The 15,956-nt window shown below is 34.9% G+C and overlaps 1 protein-coding gene across 3 annotated transcripts in view; it reads right to left on the reverse strand.

Annotated features, from left to right (window-relative positions):
* The window catches only part of LOC126977004 (uncharacterized), a 30,599-nt gene extending 27,472 nt beyond the window's left edge, over positions 1–3,127 (reverse strand). For all 3 annotated transcript variants that reach the window (XM_050825643.1, XM_050825641.1, XM_050825642.1), the window contains exons 1-3: positions 2,903–3,127; positions 2,527–2,692; positions 1,338–1,517 (exon numbers count right to left, since the gene is read on the reverse strand). In XM_050825643.1, the coding sequence (XP_050681600.1) occupies positions 1,338–1,517; positions 2,527–2,692; positions 2,903–2,916 (360 nt within the window). In that variant the 5' untranslated portion in view covers positions 2,917–3,127. The remainder of the gene's footprint in view (positions 1–1,337; positions 1,518–2,526; positions 2,693–2,902) is intronic.
* Positions 3,128–15,956: the final 12,829 nt, after the last annotated feature.

Below are 15,956 nucleotides of genomic sequence, written 5' to 3' on the forward strand. Positions count from 1 at the left end.
AAATATCATAAATATAATGTTTATAATATTCAACAATCTGGATGTATTGAGACAACCAATTATTTCACGTTTTACTTGTGCATTCCGCAGATAAATTGTAGGTATATACTAAGAATGGGTGCTTTATTTTAGTTTAATGCAACAATCCCGTAAGTCGAAGTAATGACATATTAATATCAAAAAATAATAATAATAATCAAGTTTTATTAGTTTGCGCGCTAATATTTTACATAAAAACTTAATATAATGAAAATGTTATCACATTTCTACCTATAATCTCGAGCTTTAACCTTTTATTTATATATAACTTGGGTTCAAAAACATAATTTATGATTTTACACGTTGATTTTCTATACTTTTAACTACGTGAATGTATTTTTTATATAGCCATAGGTGGAGTCGTTATGTAATTATATCGCTTTTAATAATGATGAATCTCGCGCTCGCCGTCGGATAATCTTAATCGCGTCATCGGACGTTTCGCTACCTGCCAGCTGTCATTAATCGGACGTTGCAATAGATATTTGAAGAATAATGTTTTTATTTAATCTTCTCACTGTCGAGACAACATACAACTATATACACCTTAAGATGCTAAATTAAATAACTGTATTTAGTTTTGGTTGTTGAATTAATAAAAAATAACAATAACCCGTCAGTGGCTGCCACAAAGGGCGTGGCGCCCATGGCAGTCTTAAGCCGCGGCGCGTTACCGACGCGCTTTTTTTTAGATTTACCTACAGATTACATTTCGATTATTACTAATGAATGTAGTAATTTTTATAACTAAAACATACTTCAAAGTTACTAATTAGACATAGAATAGTTACTAAAACATCATAGATAATACAAAAAAGGATTTTTAAATTGACTGCTTCAGATAATTTTTATGGCTGACCGCATTTTGACGACTTGTCGTATTTTACACACAAAGTTTTAAAATTAAATATTTTTACTTTTATAGTCTGTGAGATTACCTTTTTTTTATGGTATAGGAGGACAAACGAGCGCATGGGTCTCCTGTTGTTAAGTGATCACCACCGCCCCTAATCTCCCGCAACACCAGAGGAATCACAGGAGCGTTGCCGGCCTTTAAAGAAGGTGTACGCGCTTTTTTTGAAGGTACCCATGTCGTATCGTCCTGGAAACACCGCACAAGGTAGCTCATTCCACAGCTTTGTAGTATGTGGAAGAAAGCTCCTTGAAAACCGCACTGTGGAGGACCGCCACACATCCAGATGCTGAGGATGATATCCTAACTTGTGGCATGTTGTGTGAAGGTGGAATTCGGTTTCTTTCTTGTGGTTTAAGGAATGTGGAATATTTTTTAATGTTACCTCAAAAACTTTATAGTCCAGTTTGGTTGGCATTGGCATATAATCGCTTGGTTCTACAAATGGGTTATTGGCACTGATTACTTTTAAACACTGAAAATGTTGCTGAGGGGTGAGGGAGGACACCCTAGGATATGGAGGCAGCTGTCTTTGTCCTGGAATGTGTGATCTTTGGCATCTGTCCTGTAATTGAAAATAGTTAATACTGCTGATATTCGACATTCAAATTCAAAAGCACTTTATTCATGTAGGTCACGGAAATGACATTTATGATTGTCAAAAAAAAAAAATTGTTTCTTATTGAATTTACCGCTACTTTGTAAAGGGTTGAGCTAATGAGAAGAAGTAGCAAGAAACTCATTGCCACTCTTTTAAGTCAAGATTTACATTTTAATTGTTTTACAAATCATTTCAATTACAATATATGCAAAGTGACGCAACAAAAATACTCAAATGTCAAAAACTGAAAGGCTTACACCAGTAAGTCAAGAAAGAAAAAAAAAGTAAATTAATACTTATAAACACAAGAGTTATTGAGTATAGTAGATGCATCAATCCACACATACCGTAAATAAATAGAGGCATTTCATAAAATAAATAATAACTTTAACTTTAAATGAAATAATAATAATAAAAAACACATCAAGCAGACCTCCCGGTTACAAGATCATCCAGCCACCACGAGTAGCACCTGTTCACGAGCATGGCACATGGACCAGCCATCGCATCCCTCAACCATATTTTAGGGAAGGGAACGACCCGCCCCACGTCGCCGCCATTAAAAGAACACTAAGAACACATTATATTTTCATTTGTTGCCTAACAAATAGCAGCAACCTTTACTATTTATTTTTAGTGTATATAGTTGATTGATATTCTGAATAGCAACTATGTTTACTACAGACATTGTTTACTTGCTGAAGGAAAGGATATTTTAGACATTAGATAATATATGCAACAGTGTACACTAGGACAAAAAATAAATTGAAGCAGAGTTATATTACTCAACTTTTCTAATGTATCACTGAATAATTGTGTGGATGTAACTGAGTGTTAGCATCTCTTTCATGGCTTAACTTCTACTTCTGGATATATTGACAAAACTATTAATTATGAGCTAAGTATTTCAATTCACCAACTGCCATATAACTGGTTTATATACAAAATATAACAATACAAAATACTTAACTACCTTCTTTTTCCTGTTAAATACTTGATTCCAATCTACGACATTTGTTTCATCTTCATCACTACTTGATATCAGTGGATTTCGGAAAGTGTTCCTTAATATTTTTTCTGTTACACAATTATCCAAATCTACTGCAGTTAAGAAACATTCGTCGGAGCCAGGGTCACGCCTAAAATTCAGGTCTAACAAGTTAAAGCAGTTCACATTACTAATAAAACAATGTTATATATTGTATTGGATTTGAAAGAAAGGTTAGTTTTATTGTTATTGCAATTTACATTATTGTAATTTTTTATTTAGATTTACTGCGATGGAAATATTTTGCTTTTTGTACTATAAATGTAATGTAATGTAATGCATTTTATTAATTGTTACTAACCAAACCAATTCCATATTGTATAACAAACAATAAACTGAAAATTTTGCTCTAAATCTTGTTATGATGTACCGGTAATAATTTTGCCCTTTACTTCAATTTAGAAACTAAAGCATCCCAATTACCAACAATAATAGTTTACTATCACTATCAACACTTATGTATAAATTAATTAGGTATAACTATTTTCGTCTCGTCTCTCAGATTTTACTATTTAAAAAATAATAGGAAATAAAATTGAAATATTGACAACTCAAAGCTGTTGATTTTTTTTGGAGTTTATGGCCTGGTATTTAGACCTTTAGGCCAAGTCTTGAGTATTTTTATTCGGTTTATTATAATTTACCAACTGTATTTTTGATCAATTTATATAGAGGCACGTAATAGGATCTAATTTTCAACATATCACTCAGGCATTATTGTCACAGAAATCCTAAGTGTATAAAATGCGTAGGAGATCATTTGTCGATAGAATGCTCGCGAAAGACTAGATCTGATCAAGTTAAATGTGTCTTATGCAACGGGAATCACCCAGCTAACTATAAGGGCTGCCAAGTATACAGAGATCTACAAAAAGTTAAATTACCTGGTTCGCCAGGGATAGCAAAAAAACGTCACCTATTAAGATCTGACTCTATACGAAAGGCAGAAGAAACTCACAGAGACGTTCTTACGGAAAATTCGAAGCTAACTGACAAAGAAGATAATATCCCAGAAACAAACTCTAGCACAAATGACACTCGTGAGCTACTTATAATGATGAAGCAAATGATGCAACAACTTACTACGATGACAAACCTCCTAATAACACTCACGACAAGATTGACAATTTCGTTACCATAAAAATTGTCATCTGGAATGCCAATGGGTTGTCCCAACACACCCTCGAGGTGAAAGCATTTTTAGAATTGCATCAAGTTGACATACTTCTAATAGCAGAGACTCACTTCACTAACAAGAGTTAATATACATTATTATAAATTTTACCATACAATGCACCCTGATGGTACTGCACATGGCGGAAGCGCCATACTGATAAAAAACAATATAAGCCACCATGAGACTACTAGCTATTGCAAAAGCAAAATTCAAGCAACAAATATTGTCGTTAACGACTGGGCAGGACCATTGACAGTATCAGCAGTATACAGTCCGCCTAAACATAACATAAAGCAGGACGACTATGAGAAATTCCTAACCTTTTTGGGACCTCGATTCTTGGCTGGTGGTGACTATAACGCTAAGCATACTTACTGGGGCTCGCGTACAATAACACCGAAGGGAAGACAGTTACTCAGGGCTGTTGAAAACTTAAACTTTAGTTGTATCTCATCCGGCGAACCAACCTATTGGCCCACAGACGTAAGGAAAACACCAGATCTGATTTATTTCCTAATTGTGAAGGGTATAGCCAGCACAAACTTTGCATGGAAATCAATCACTGAACTTTCATCTGATCACTCACCCGTTCAAATATTGCTAAAGAGAAAAATAGCGTTAACTGTAAACCCATGCCAGCTGCATAATACAAAAACAGATTGGAGTTGCTTCCGAGAGACAGTAGCAGCATCTTTAAACTTGAAATCACCTCTTAAAACTGATCAAGATATAGAAGAAGCTGTTGAGTACTTTAACAATTGCATCCAACAATCTGCTTGGCTTGCTACACCTGAAACCACAAATACACTATGTATTGCACAGAGATATCCTATCAATATCAGGGAACTGATTGCCCAGAAACGAAAAGCACGTAAACTGTGGCATAAAACACGATATCCCGCAGACAAAACTAAGCTAAATGCACTGGTATCTCAGCTGAAACAATTGTTAAGTGATGACCGAAATCAGAATGTGCAAGCGTTTCTAACAAATTTAGACCACAGTGCCGCAACTGACTACTCGCTCTGGAAGGCCACAAAAAAACTCAAGCGTCCAATAGTATCTCGACCCCCCATACGCAAAGCAGATAAAAGTGGGCAACTAAAGACTCCGATAAAGCACAGGTATTCGCTGATTATCTAAAGAATGTATTTCAACCCAACCCTGATCACGGATTTACTCAGACTGTATCAGTATCTAAATTTCTAAAAGAAACACATCAGTTAGATCCCCCAATAAATGGCTTTTCGAAACAGGAAGTAAAACAAGCAATCAGAAAGCTAGATCAAAATAAGGCACCTGGATAGGATCTGATAACTGCGAAAGCCATGAGGGAATTGCCAGACGAAGGTGTATTATTCTTGACGTTCGTTTACAATTCTATACTGAGAAGATCAGCGGTGCCGAGACAATGGAAAGTAGTACAAATAATAATGGTCCTCAAACCTGGTAAATCTCCAGAAGATGTTAAATCCTACAGACCTATCAGCTTATTGCCAATATTGTCAAAAGTAATGGAAATTCTATTCCTAAGTAGACTAATGCCAATCAGCAAAGAAAGAAATATAATTCCTGATCATCAGTTCGGCTTCAGACATAAACATAGTACAATAGAACAAATCCACAGGCTTGTTAACCATATTAATATCGCCTTTGAACGCAAGCAATACTGTACAGCTGCATTATTGGATATATCTCAGACCTTTGACCAAGTGTGGCATGAAGGACTCCTATACAAAATTAAAAAATCTATTCCAATAGAATTCTATCAGTTAATATCTATATCTAAGTCTATATATCTATCTATAAGATCGTACTTAAAAAACAGACACTTTTTCGTGAAGCAAGGTGAAGATGTTACGCCATTATACGAAATACATGCAGGTGTACCGCAGGGCAGTGTAATAGGACCCATGCTATATCTTCTCTATACTGTGGACCTTCCTACTTCTGAGGTAACTATAACGGGCACCTTTGCCGACGATATGGCGGTACTGTCATCGCATGAGCTTCCAGAAAAAGCCACCCAAATGCTCCAAAATAGTCTTAATAGGATCGCAAATTGGCTCAAGGATTGGCGTATAAAGGCAAATGAATCAAAATCTGTCCAAGTAACTTTCACTACTCGGCATAACACCTGCCCACCAGTAACATTAAATGGAGTTCAGATCCCACAAGCCGATGAGGCAAAATACCTTAGGAATGTACCTTGACAAGAGACTCACATGGAGAAAGCATATCTTCACCAAACGACTGGCAATGGGACAACAGGTTCGGAAAATGTACTGGATGTTAAACAAAAAGTCACAGTTATCACTGACAAATAAGCTGCTTCTCTATAAATGCATCATCAAACCCATATGGTCTTATGGATTGCAGCTGTGGGGCACGGCGGCAAACTCAAACATTGAGATCCTGCAAGGGTTTCAGTCAAAGATGCTAAGAATGATAGTTAACGCACCATGGTATATCACAAACCACAGATTGCATCACGACCTTAACATAAAAACAGTTAAGCAAGAAATAACGGACAAAATTAAAGCCTATAATACAAGAATTTCGCACCATCCAAATGTACTTGCAATGCACCTCCTGAGTGTTACCATAACAAGAAGGTTAAAAAGGAAAAACCCACAGGATCTTCTACTGTAGATTGATTTTAATGAAGCGGACTTGTCAATGGACGAGTATCGCACAAGCCCGATATAATATATAAATTCATGACCTATTGATGATTGTCGTCCTAGACAGATTGCAATATATTATTTATATAAAAAAAAATATCACTCAGGCGGCGGGAGGGATCTTGCACTGTCAATTGAATTTGCACTATTTCACTAATTTCACTGACAGGAATCAATCTGTCAAACGAAAAGCACTCACATTTAAATATGAAATGTTCTTATCACCAACAGAATTATTGCAGAAGGTGCAGTAGCTACTCTCAACTATGCCCAACCGAGCCAGGTGGGCCGGGACGGTGGAGCGACCAAAACGCAGTCTGTTTATAGTCGTAATAAAGTCCCGACTGGCCATTTTCAATTTGTTATACCATGGTGCTACAGGGAGGTTTGCTTGAATATTTCCATACCGTTTACCCTTCTGTTCTTGGTCTTGTTTCCAAAATTCGACCCATAAACTATTGACCTGGTTGTCAATAGATTGATAGCAGTCGGTCAAAGGTACTTTTATTTATGGAGCTAACATCCAACATGTTGGTTCCATCACGTGCAATTTTATCTACTGTCTCATTTCCTGTTATGCCCCTATGTAATGGAATCCACATGAAAGAGACCTTTATACCCTTTTGTGCATAACTAAATAACAATTTTTTAATATTATACTAAATATAGTTTTTTTTAAAAGTCAAATCTGAGATTGGTTAAACTTTGGACCATACTTAAACTGTCTGTTAAAATTAAAAAGTTATTAAAACTATTTATACGTGCAATCCACTTTCAAACCTGTTGTTTATAATAACCTAACACGTCATGATCGGATTTGGTACAGCCAAACCTTCGGATGCGGTATGGTGTATTGTGCATCGTACGAAATTATTATTGCTAACCTCCATATTATTACCGGACTTACATACTTAGTACAACGTCGCACAATTTGGTGCGACGCGCTTACAGGGCCGTCCAATGGTCCGGCCGTATCAAATCCCACCTTGTGCTTGGGCTATAATTGATTAACTTTTTATTTTTATATTAATTAACTGGATGTCTGACAACATAAGTCTTTTGGATAAATACGAAGTGAGTGTGGTGTTGTGACATCACTACGTTCAGTGACCCTGCTCCACAGCGCCTAACAAACAAATTGATATTTCGGTAATAACAGATGTAAATAAAAATGGAGTCATTCTTTGCAGTGCCGGACTAATTATGAATTGATTATAATAACAAATAGGTAAGTGCAAGTGCTATTTAATTAATGATTTTAATTCCTGGTTATTATTAGATAAATATGAATACAAAGAAATGCACATCAAATTTTACTAGTGCAACCTTAGTAGGTAGTTACTACGTTTACCTATAAGTGTATTTCTGTTTTAAAGAAGAAACAATCTAAAATTATATAATCAACTTATTGTAAAAAGATATTGTTTGTCCTCAAAAAACAAAAACAAACTTTGTTGTACATCAAAATTTTAGATATTCCAAGGAGCGTTTCTTTACGCAATAGCAAATATCTATCCCCTAAATTATATTAAGTAATTGTAAGAGGCCATACCCGCCCCCCCTCCTTCTTAATATGACAGCGGTGCTCAAAGAGATTTTACCTCAGGAGGGTACCGGCTCTACCAGAGTCGGAGAATCCCTCCCCGAGCATTCTCGCTCGGGCTGCCCGTCGTATTCTCGGGAGGGCACATAACCGCGCATGACCGAGGACAAACGAGGCAGTAACACCACAGCACCCCGTGGACTTATGCAATATCAGGGGAATTCACTCCAATTTAAACTCCGTCGACGCAGATATCTCGACCTAGCGATACGTCATATTTAACGTACCCAGGGTAGCGTAGATTTAGAGGACCGCGTCCGCATCTATGCGTGCGTCTACAGGTCCCATAGTGGTAACGCAGAACCCGATCATGGGCTGAGTTCAAGCGGCAATTGACGAGGTGCTTGCACAGATCCCCTCAGCTGAAATCGTAGTCTTGGGTGATTTCAACGGGCACAATGCCGAATGGCTTGGATCACGTACCACAGACTACGCAGGCCGATCTGTGCATAGTTTCGCATTGGCGTATGACTCACCCAATTGGGACAGACCCAATTGGGTGAGTCGCCAACCCGGCTCCCGGATGTGGATAGCCATATGCCGTCCTTTTTTTTTGCCATATGGCGTCCTTTTCTTCAATTAATTTAAATTAAGTTGTTTGACAAGGGAGGACAACTCTTGCAATATCATACAAAATAGACAACATTCACCAAATATAAATGTTACTACTAGGTTTAATCATAATATAGAGCTCATAAATATTGTTCACCAGAATATACAAGGTATCTCAAGTAAGGAATTAGAAATTGAACTGTTTTTGAGTTGCTGTAATATAGATATATTATGTATTACAAAACATTGGCGTAAGAGTAATCAGCTCCAGTTTAGTTTTAGAGAACATAAAGTAGTCAGTTCGTTTTGTAGAAGTAGGGCAATACATGGAGGTTCCCTAATTATTATTAATAATTCTTCCTTAATTATTAAAATAATTAATAGTTTCTTGCGCCACTTTTTCTCTCTCAGAGCGCCATTTGTTTCCGAAGCGGTAGTAGTATCTACTAGTATAAGAAATGACATCAAAAAGAATTCTAAAGGAATAAATTTTGAGAAAATAAATGCCTTTTATGCCTTTTTATGCCTTTAATATTATTATTAAAATTTAAAAATAGAAGAGATATTGTTCATCTCTCTGTAGAACAACTATTGATATAGCTTGTATAGAACTAGAGCAATTTATTAGTGTATACCGCCCCCCCACTGCATCATATGAACAATTCCAACATAGAATGGAGGAGGTACTATCAAAATTTAGCAAAACCAGCATGTCAATAATAGTGTGTGGAGATTTAAATATAAACTTGGTTGAACCTTCGACCAATTTTACTAGCCTTAAAACTTTATTTCAAAGTTTTAATTTGTTCAATTTATTTTGGGAACCTACTAGAATCACTTCTACAACAGCAACCTGTTTAGATAATATTTTTACAAATGTTTTATTACTAGTAAACTCATAATTAATAATCTTCAGTCCGACCATAGTGGGCAACTTATAAAAGTAAATACAAGATTGGACAATGGTGGACAACAAAAGGTGACGATTTTACCTGTTACGGGTAGCCGTCTTGAGAGGTTTAGAAATAATTTGGTAAATACGATACTGTTTTTACACTTTGGTGAAACTACTAATTTTCACTATAACTTAGTCTTCAATTCCTTCTGTGAGGAATTTGACAGGATTTTTACTCCAGTAACGGTGACAGTAAACAACAAACATTGTTTCAATGATTGGGCAACAATGAGTATCCACAAAAGTCGTAAACGCTTATATGACCTTTATTATGAGAAACATTACAATAATAGTGAAGAATTTAAAATATATGTAAAAAATACTCCAACCTCTTTAAAGTAGTTTGTCATGAAGCGAAAACACGTTTCATTGCAGATAAAATTAAAAACAGTAATAATAAAGTAAAAGCGACTTGGAGTGTAATTAACAATGAAACTGGTAGATCGAATTGCCGTAACATCTCTATCTGCTTAAATATTAATAGTAGCGTTAAATTCGGAAATAGAAATTGCAAATGAATTTGATAAATACTTCTCCGAAATCCCGATTGTCACGACCAAAGACCTGAACTCTTCACCAAAAGCAGCACATGATATGCTTAAATTACACGTACCAGTATCTTCCACTGATCTAAAATTTAAGTATGTGACAGGTAGCGATATAATAAAAATCTTTAAATTAATTAACATAAAAAATACAAAAGACCAATGGGGCCATTCGACTAATAGTGTAAAATACATACTTGACATTATAGCACCTGAATTAGCAATAATATTTAATGAATGCATAGATGAGGGTGTGTTTCCTGACCTCATGAAATACAGCAAAGTTATACCTTTGTTTATATCGGGCAGTTCTTTTGACCCTGCTAATTTCAAACCTATTTCTGTGCTGCCTGTTTTTAGTTAAATTTTTGAAAATCTTTTGCTTCAACAGCTACAAATGCATTTTTGTAAATTAATGAACAAAAATCAATTTGGTTTCACTAGGGGCTTATCAACAATTAATGCGGGTACTAGACTCATTCAGCACATCTTTGACGCCTGGGAAGAGTCACAGGATGCATTGGGCATTTTTGTGATTTGTCCAAAGCATTTGACTGCGTCCACCATGAAACTTTACTCCTAAAACTAAAGCATTATGGAGTGAAAAATAGAGCCCTAAATCTGTTAAAATCATATTTAAGCAAAAGAATTCAGATAGTCGATGTAAATGGCAAACGGTCTTCGGGTAAACCTGTGGGAATAGGTGTTCCACAGGGTTCTATTCTCGGTCCTTTCTTGTTTGTTATACATATTAACGATCTACCGTGTGTGGTAGATGATAGCCATAAGATTGTATTGTTTGCTGATAATACTTCACTTATTTTTAAAGTGAATCGAAGTGCAAATATTGATGATGAGGTAAACAATGCACTCTCAAAGATAGTGCGTTGTTATATATATATAAACCGAAAAATGAAATAACTTTTTCGTGGTCGTGGCTGTCGGCTTAAAAAAGTCTGAGAAAAAACGGTCGAACACTAAAAATAATTTATGTGGCAAAACCACGTTTGCCGGGTCAGCTAGTATTTTTATAAAAATAGAAGTCCTCTGAGTTTTTTGCTCACGTTCTTCTCAGGTCTGAGGCATACTTTTTCGAATGGGTCTTAGTGTTTGATTTTCAATAAGTGATATTATATCCTATTTTGAATAAAAGTTTTTTAATACGTAAATCCTGCGGCATTTGCAGCGCAAACATGAATAGCTCGTAGATTTTATTCCTATTTATTGACAATTATCGTAATATTTTGGATAATTCACGCTATATCCTAATAAATTATAGACTATCTGATATGTGAACTATATCATTGAAAAGTTTTATTAAAATCCATTCAGTAGTTTTTGCGTGAAAAACTAACAAACATAGACACGCACTCACAAACTTTCGCATTTATAATATTAGTAGAATTATATTTATTAATAACTTTTCAAGCATTCATTAATTTTTCTTATCTTGACTTTAATATTTTTTTTGTATTGTATAAAATTATAATTTTGTGTTATATAAAATAATTTAATTTATATTGTAATACAATTTTTGCCCAAGACCAAGTTTGCATGCTATTGGTAATGGCTAAATAGGGGATACTTTAAGCTATTGTAAGACCAAATTTGTACCACCCTATTTAATAGCAAATAAATGAATATGAATGAATGACTGAATTGGTACAAATTAATTTTAAATATATGGTAACATTACTTGCAGCAGTTTTATTGCAGGATGCGTGCAGTAGCAGTGCAGTGAACATTAATTGAAAACGTAAACTAGCACTGCACAGCAACTGCAAAAGCGTATCAGTGCAGTTGTAGTTTTTTAACAGAATTGCCCTGCGGCTTTCATTTTTGCATTTTTACTATGTGTGCGTGTACCTATATTACGTTTTACACCACATTTATTATTATTATTTATAATTATAAGTATTTAAAAATAGTATATAACCTTTATATAAAATTAATTGTATTTGAAATTCTGAATTAAATAACTTGGAAACATAAAGCTCTGTTCAAACTGAGGCGAATAACGCGCGGGACTCGAGACGGAAGTCGCTCGTGCCTATTGTGTCAGCTAACTTGTATGGACATGTTCAAATTGACGCGAGTAGTCGCTCAGGTTGAAGCGAAAAAAGAGCGGGATGCCCGCCGGGATTGTTTGAACTCACAATGCATAATGTTTCTCCACTGGAGAACCAAAAAAACACGCGGGAAGTCGAGAGTCAGTTTGAGAGGCTAAGCCAGCGAGCGAATTACGCTAAAACGCGTACCGCTTCCCGCGCGTTTTTCGCCTCAGTTTGAACAGAGCTTACCTGATACGGGATGTTGCAGAGCTTGCCTTAGAAAAAACGTCCGCTCACCGATATACGATGTACTTGAAACGTTTGGTCAGTTCGTTGATTAGGTTTGTGTTCGACACAGACTAACATGATAGCACGATATCTGCCACTCTGTAAGCACCCTTTAAAAACTGAAGCGATGTTAGCGCTGATATTTATTTAGACTTCAAATGCAATGAAACCTTTTTAGTGTCAATATTTGTTAAAATAATAATGCTTAGCTAGAAATGGACACAAGATACCTACTTAAAAGGCATAAAAGGCATTTATTTTCAGGTTCGGAAACAAACGGCGCTCTGAGAGAGAAGGAGCGGCGCAAGAAACTCTCCCAGCATTCTTTTTTTGCGTTCTTTTTAATAAAAATATACAATATTCTTCTTTCATTGCTATTGCTATAAAATAATCATAATCTAGTCCCAAGCTGTCCGATCACTTAGATATTAAGCTGTGGAGTAATCGGATTTACGACAAAGCCATTTTTTAGTAAAACATTTAAATTTACTTATAGATGCATTTGAACAGTGGCTGGGATTTTATTATAAAAGTGTAAGTATACATTTACCCTTAAAGCTATTATATAGTATCTTATGAAGCCTATTCGAATTAGTCACAAGCAATCTCTTATTTCTAGTGTTATAATAATGAAAATCACTATTAAGAGCAAAATGGTGACGATTTTTGTGAACGTACCTATATTATATTTTCATAAATGTACTGACAATGAACAGTCATAATTTTTGTTTCTTTAAACTTTTCTTTGAGAGTGTCTATAACCAAGCTGATATATAGTACGAACAGCTCCCTTTTGCAAAGCAAACACTATCAATGTCAGCAGCATGATCCCACAGTAAAATACCGTACGTCATGATGCTGTGAAAATAACTGAAGTACACTAATCTAGCGGTCGCAACATTCGTGTACTTTTAAAACCCTGTTACATATATATATCATGCATGCAAATGCATAAAAAATTAAAATTATGGGTAATATACAAATGCTTCTGTAGTTTAACATTTTCAGAGCACGATTTCAGGGGGACCCCTTCTGCGTAGCGTTTAAATTGTCTTTGTGTCGGGCTAGCTAAAATAAAATTAAAAATATAACTTTTACGCAAAGACGAATTTAAAAACACAGTTTTAGTACACACGTTTTAATCCTTAAAACAGGTGTTTTATTTAAATATGTAGTCGAGTTGATCAAAGAAAATACTAAAATAAAGAAAATAATAAAATCTTAAATTTGTATGTCGATTTACTGTGTGTGCAAAATGTGCTGTGCAATTACCAATTTTAAGAACTATAATATGTAATCACGATTCATACAAATAAATTAATTTCATTTAATTTCAAATAAATGTACAAAATACTGTAAGTAGATATTAGGACGTAGTTCCTGAAAAACGTTCCAAGAAACAAATATCACATTTTAAGGAATTCGTGTTTAAAGTTTATTAAATATTAGTATTTTCCATACATGTGGGTTAGGCTACTAAGTCATGAAGTTATTTAAAGAGTGACAGTAGGGCTGCCATTTTTTGTCAGTCCGTTAATATGAATCACGTGACCAGTTTTGTGTTCTTCACTCAATTTCGACATGATTGTGGTTTGGAACGTCCAACGGTCACACTTCAAAGAAAGAATGCTGGTTTTCCAGATATTTATTATTTGTTTTTCTATATGAGTGAATCTTATTAAGATATTCCATTCATTAGGCGGTGATCACTTAACACCAGGTGACCCATGCGCTCGTTGTCTTCCCTTTCCATAAAAAACATATTGAATTTATAGATAAGGCATCATAAATAAAGGGTAATAGGGTGAGAAAAAATAGCGGTAACTGGGGGCCATTAATGAACCTGTCTGGCGGACAGGGCGCTCCGCAATAAATAGTGATCCGCAAAAACAGAGCTAAAAGTACGCAGTTCAGACCAATTGATTAGTGCGTGGCGGCTGCTCAGGTTGATTGCTTTTATTGCTTCCTTGTAATAAATTGTATAACAAGGAAGCAATAAAAGTAAAATAAACATAATCTATCGTTATAGTGCAAATCTTAACTTAATGTTCACGAATTATAATATGATTTATTGTTACTTATTTGTATAGATCTCATATAAAAATGCTTTCAGATAATTCTGTAGACTACGGGTTTCTTTTTAAGTTAAGTTAAATTTCGCCAAACGTCATAGTTTGATAATGACAGTTATTTTATTAACCTCACCAATAGTTACAAATCTGAAAGAAATATTTATAATTTAATTTAAAGAATTACCTTGCTTTATCGAAGGATCGAAAGATCTATTCAAACATATGATTAAAGGAAACAATTTTTTTTGGGCGTACTGGATATGGTGAAGTTTATTAATTGTATTATGCTAGTAAAATTGTTATTAATTTATTATTGTCAACAGGCCATAATTTATTGTATGTACCTACTTGTAAAACATTTTTATTAATAAAAGCACTCATAACATCATTGAACGTTAAATAGCTAATTGGTTATTTTTAACAATAATTTATAAAAGCAACTCTTTCTTGCCTCAAACTGCACTGAAGGTTTACAGCACAATGGCTTGTCGTGGGTTAATGTTTGTGTTAAAGTTAATAATATTAGGATTCATTAAAGAAGGTAATAATAATAAACGTTCATTTCCTAAATATTATTTTTATTGGTCTCCGGTCCATTATTAATAATTTATTTGTATGTATTTATATATTTTTTTAAGGATAATAAGGGATGAGACGAGCAGAACGTTCAGCTAATGGTAATTGATACGCCCTGCCCATTACAATGCAGTGCCACTCAGGATTCTTGAAAAACCCAAAACTTCTGAGCGGCACTACAATTGCGCTCGTCACCTTGAGACATAAGAGATTAAGTCTCATTTGCCCAGTAATTTCACTAGCTATGGCGCCCTTCAAACCGAAACACAGTAATGTTTACACATTATTGCTTCACGGCAGAAATAGTCGCCGTTGTGGTACCCATGATCTAGCCGGCATCCTGTGCAAAGGAGCCTTCCACTGGTAAAATGCCAAGTACACATCGACTTGCGTGGCTATCACTTGTGTTGCCTATTAGAACTGTTTTTTATTATAAAAAACATGAAATAGTAATTTTTTGAATCCAATAAAAACTATATCAAGAATGTCAACGTAGTGAATTTCCCCAAAGCCTCTATGACAGGTGGGTGGCGGGAAATTATTATTGTGTGGCCGAGGCGTCGAACATGTGCTGCTAGGAATAGCGTGTGACAGGACAGGAGTCATCTTGTGAAGTACTCTTGTTTAAATTGTGTTTTATAAAACACTTTATTGGAGTGAAAACTTTTAGGTGAGCTGAACACTTTGCTTCGTAGATATTGCAATGCTCCTTCCGTCAGAATCAGATCAGTCAGAACTAGATGATTGTAAATGCTATTTATGAATATATAATATATATAATAATAATAATAATAATAATAATAATAATAATAATAATAATAATAATAATAATAATAATAATAATAATAATAA

This window comes from Leptidea sinapis, chromosome 43 (genome assembly GCF_905404315.1).
Source record: "Leptidea sinapis chromosome 43, ilLepSina1.1, whole genome shotgun sequence".
In the NCBI taxonomy this organism is placed as follows: domain Eukaryota; kingdom Metazoa; phylum Arthropoda; class Insecta; order Lepidoptera; family Pieridae; genus Leptidea; species Leptidea sinapis.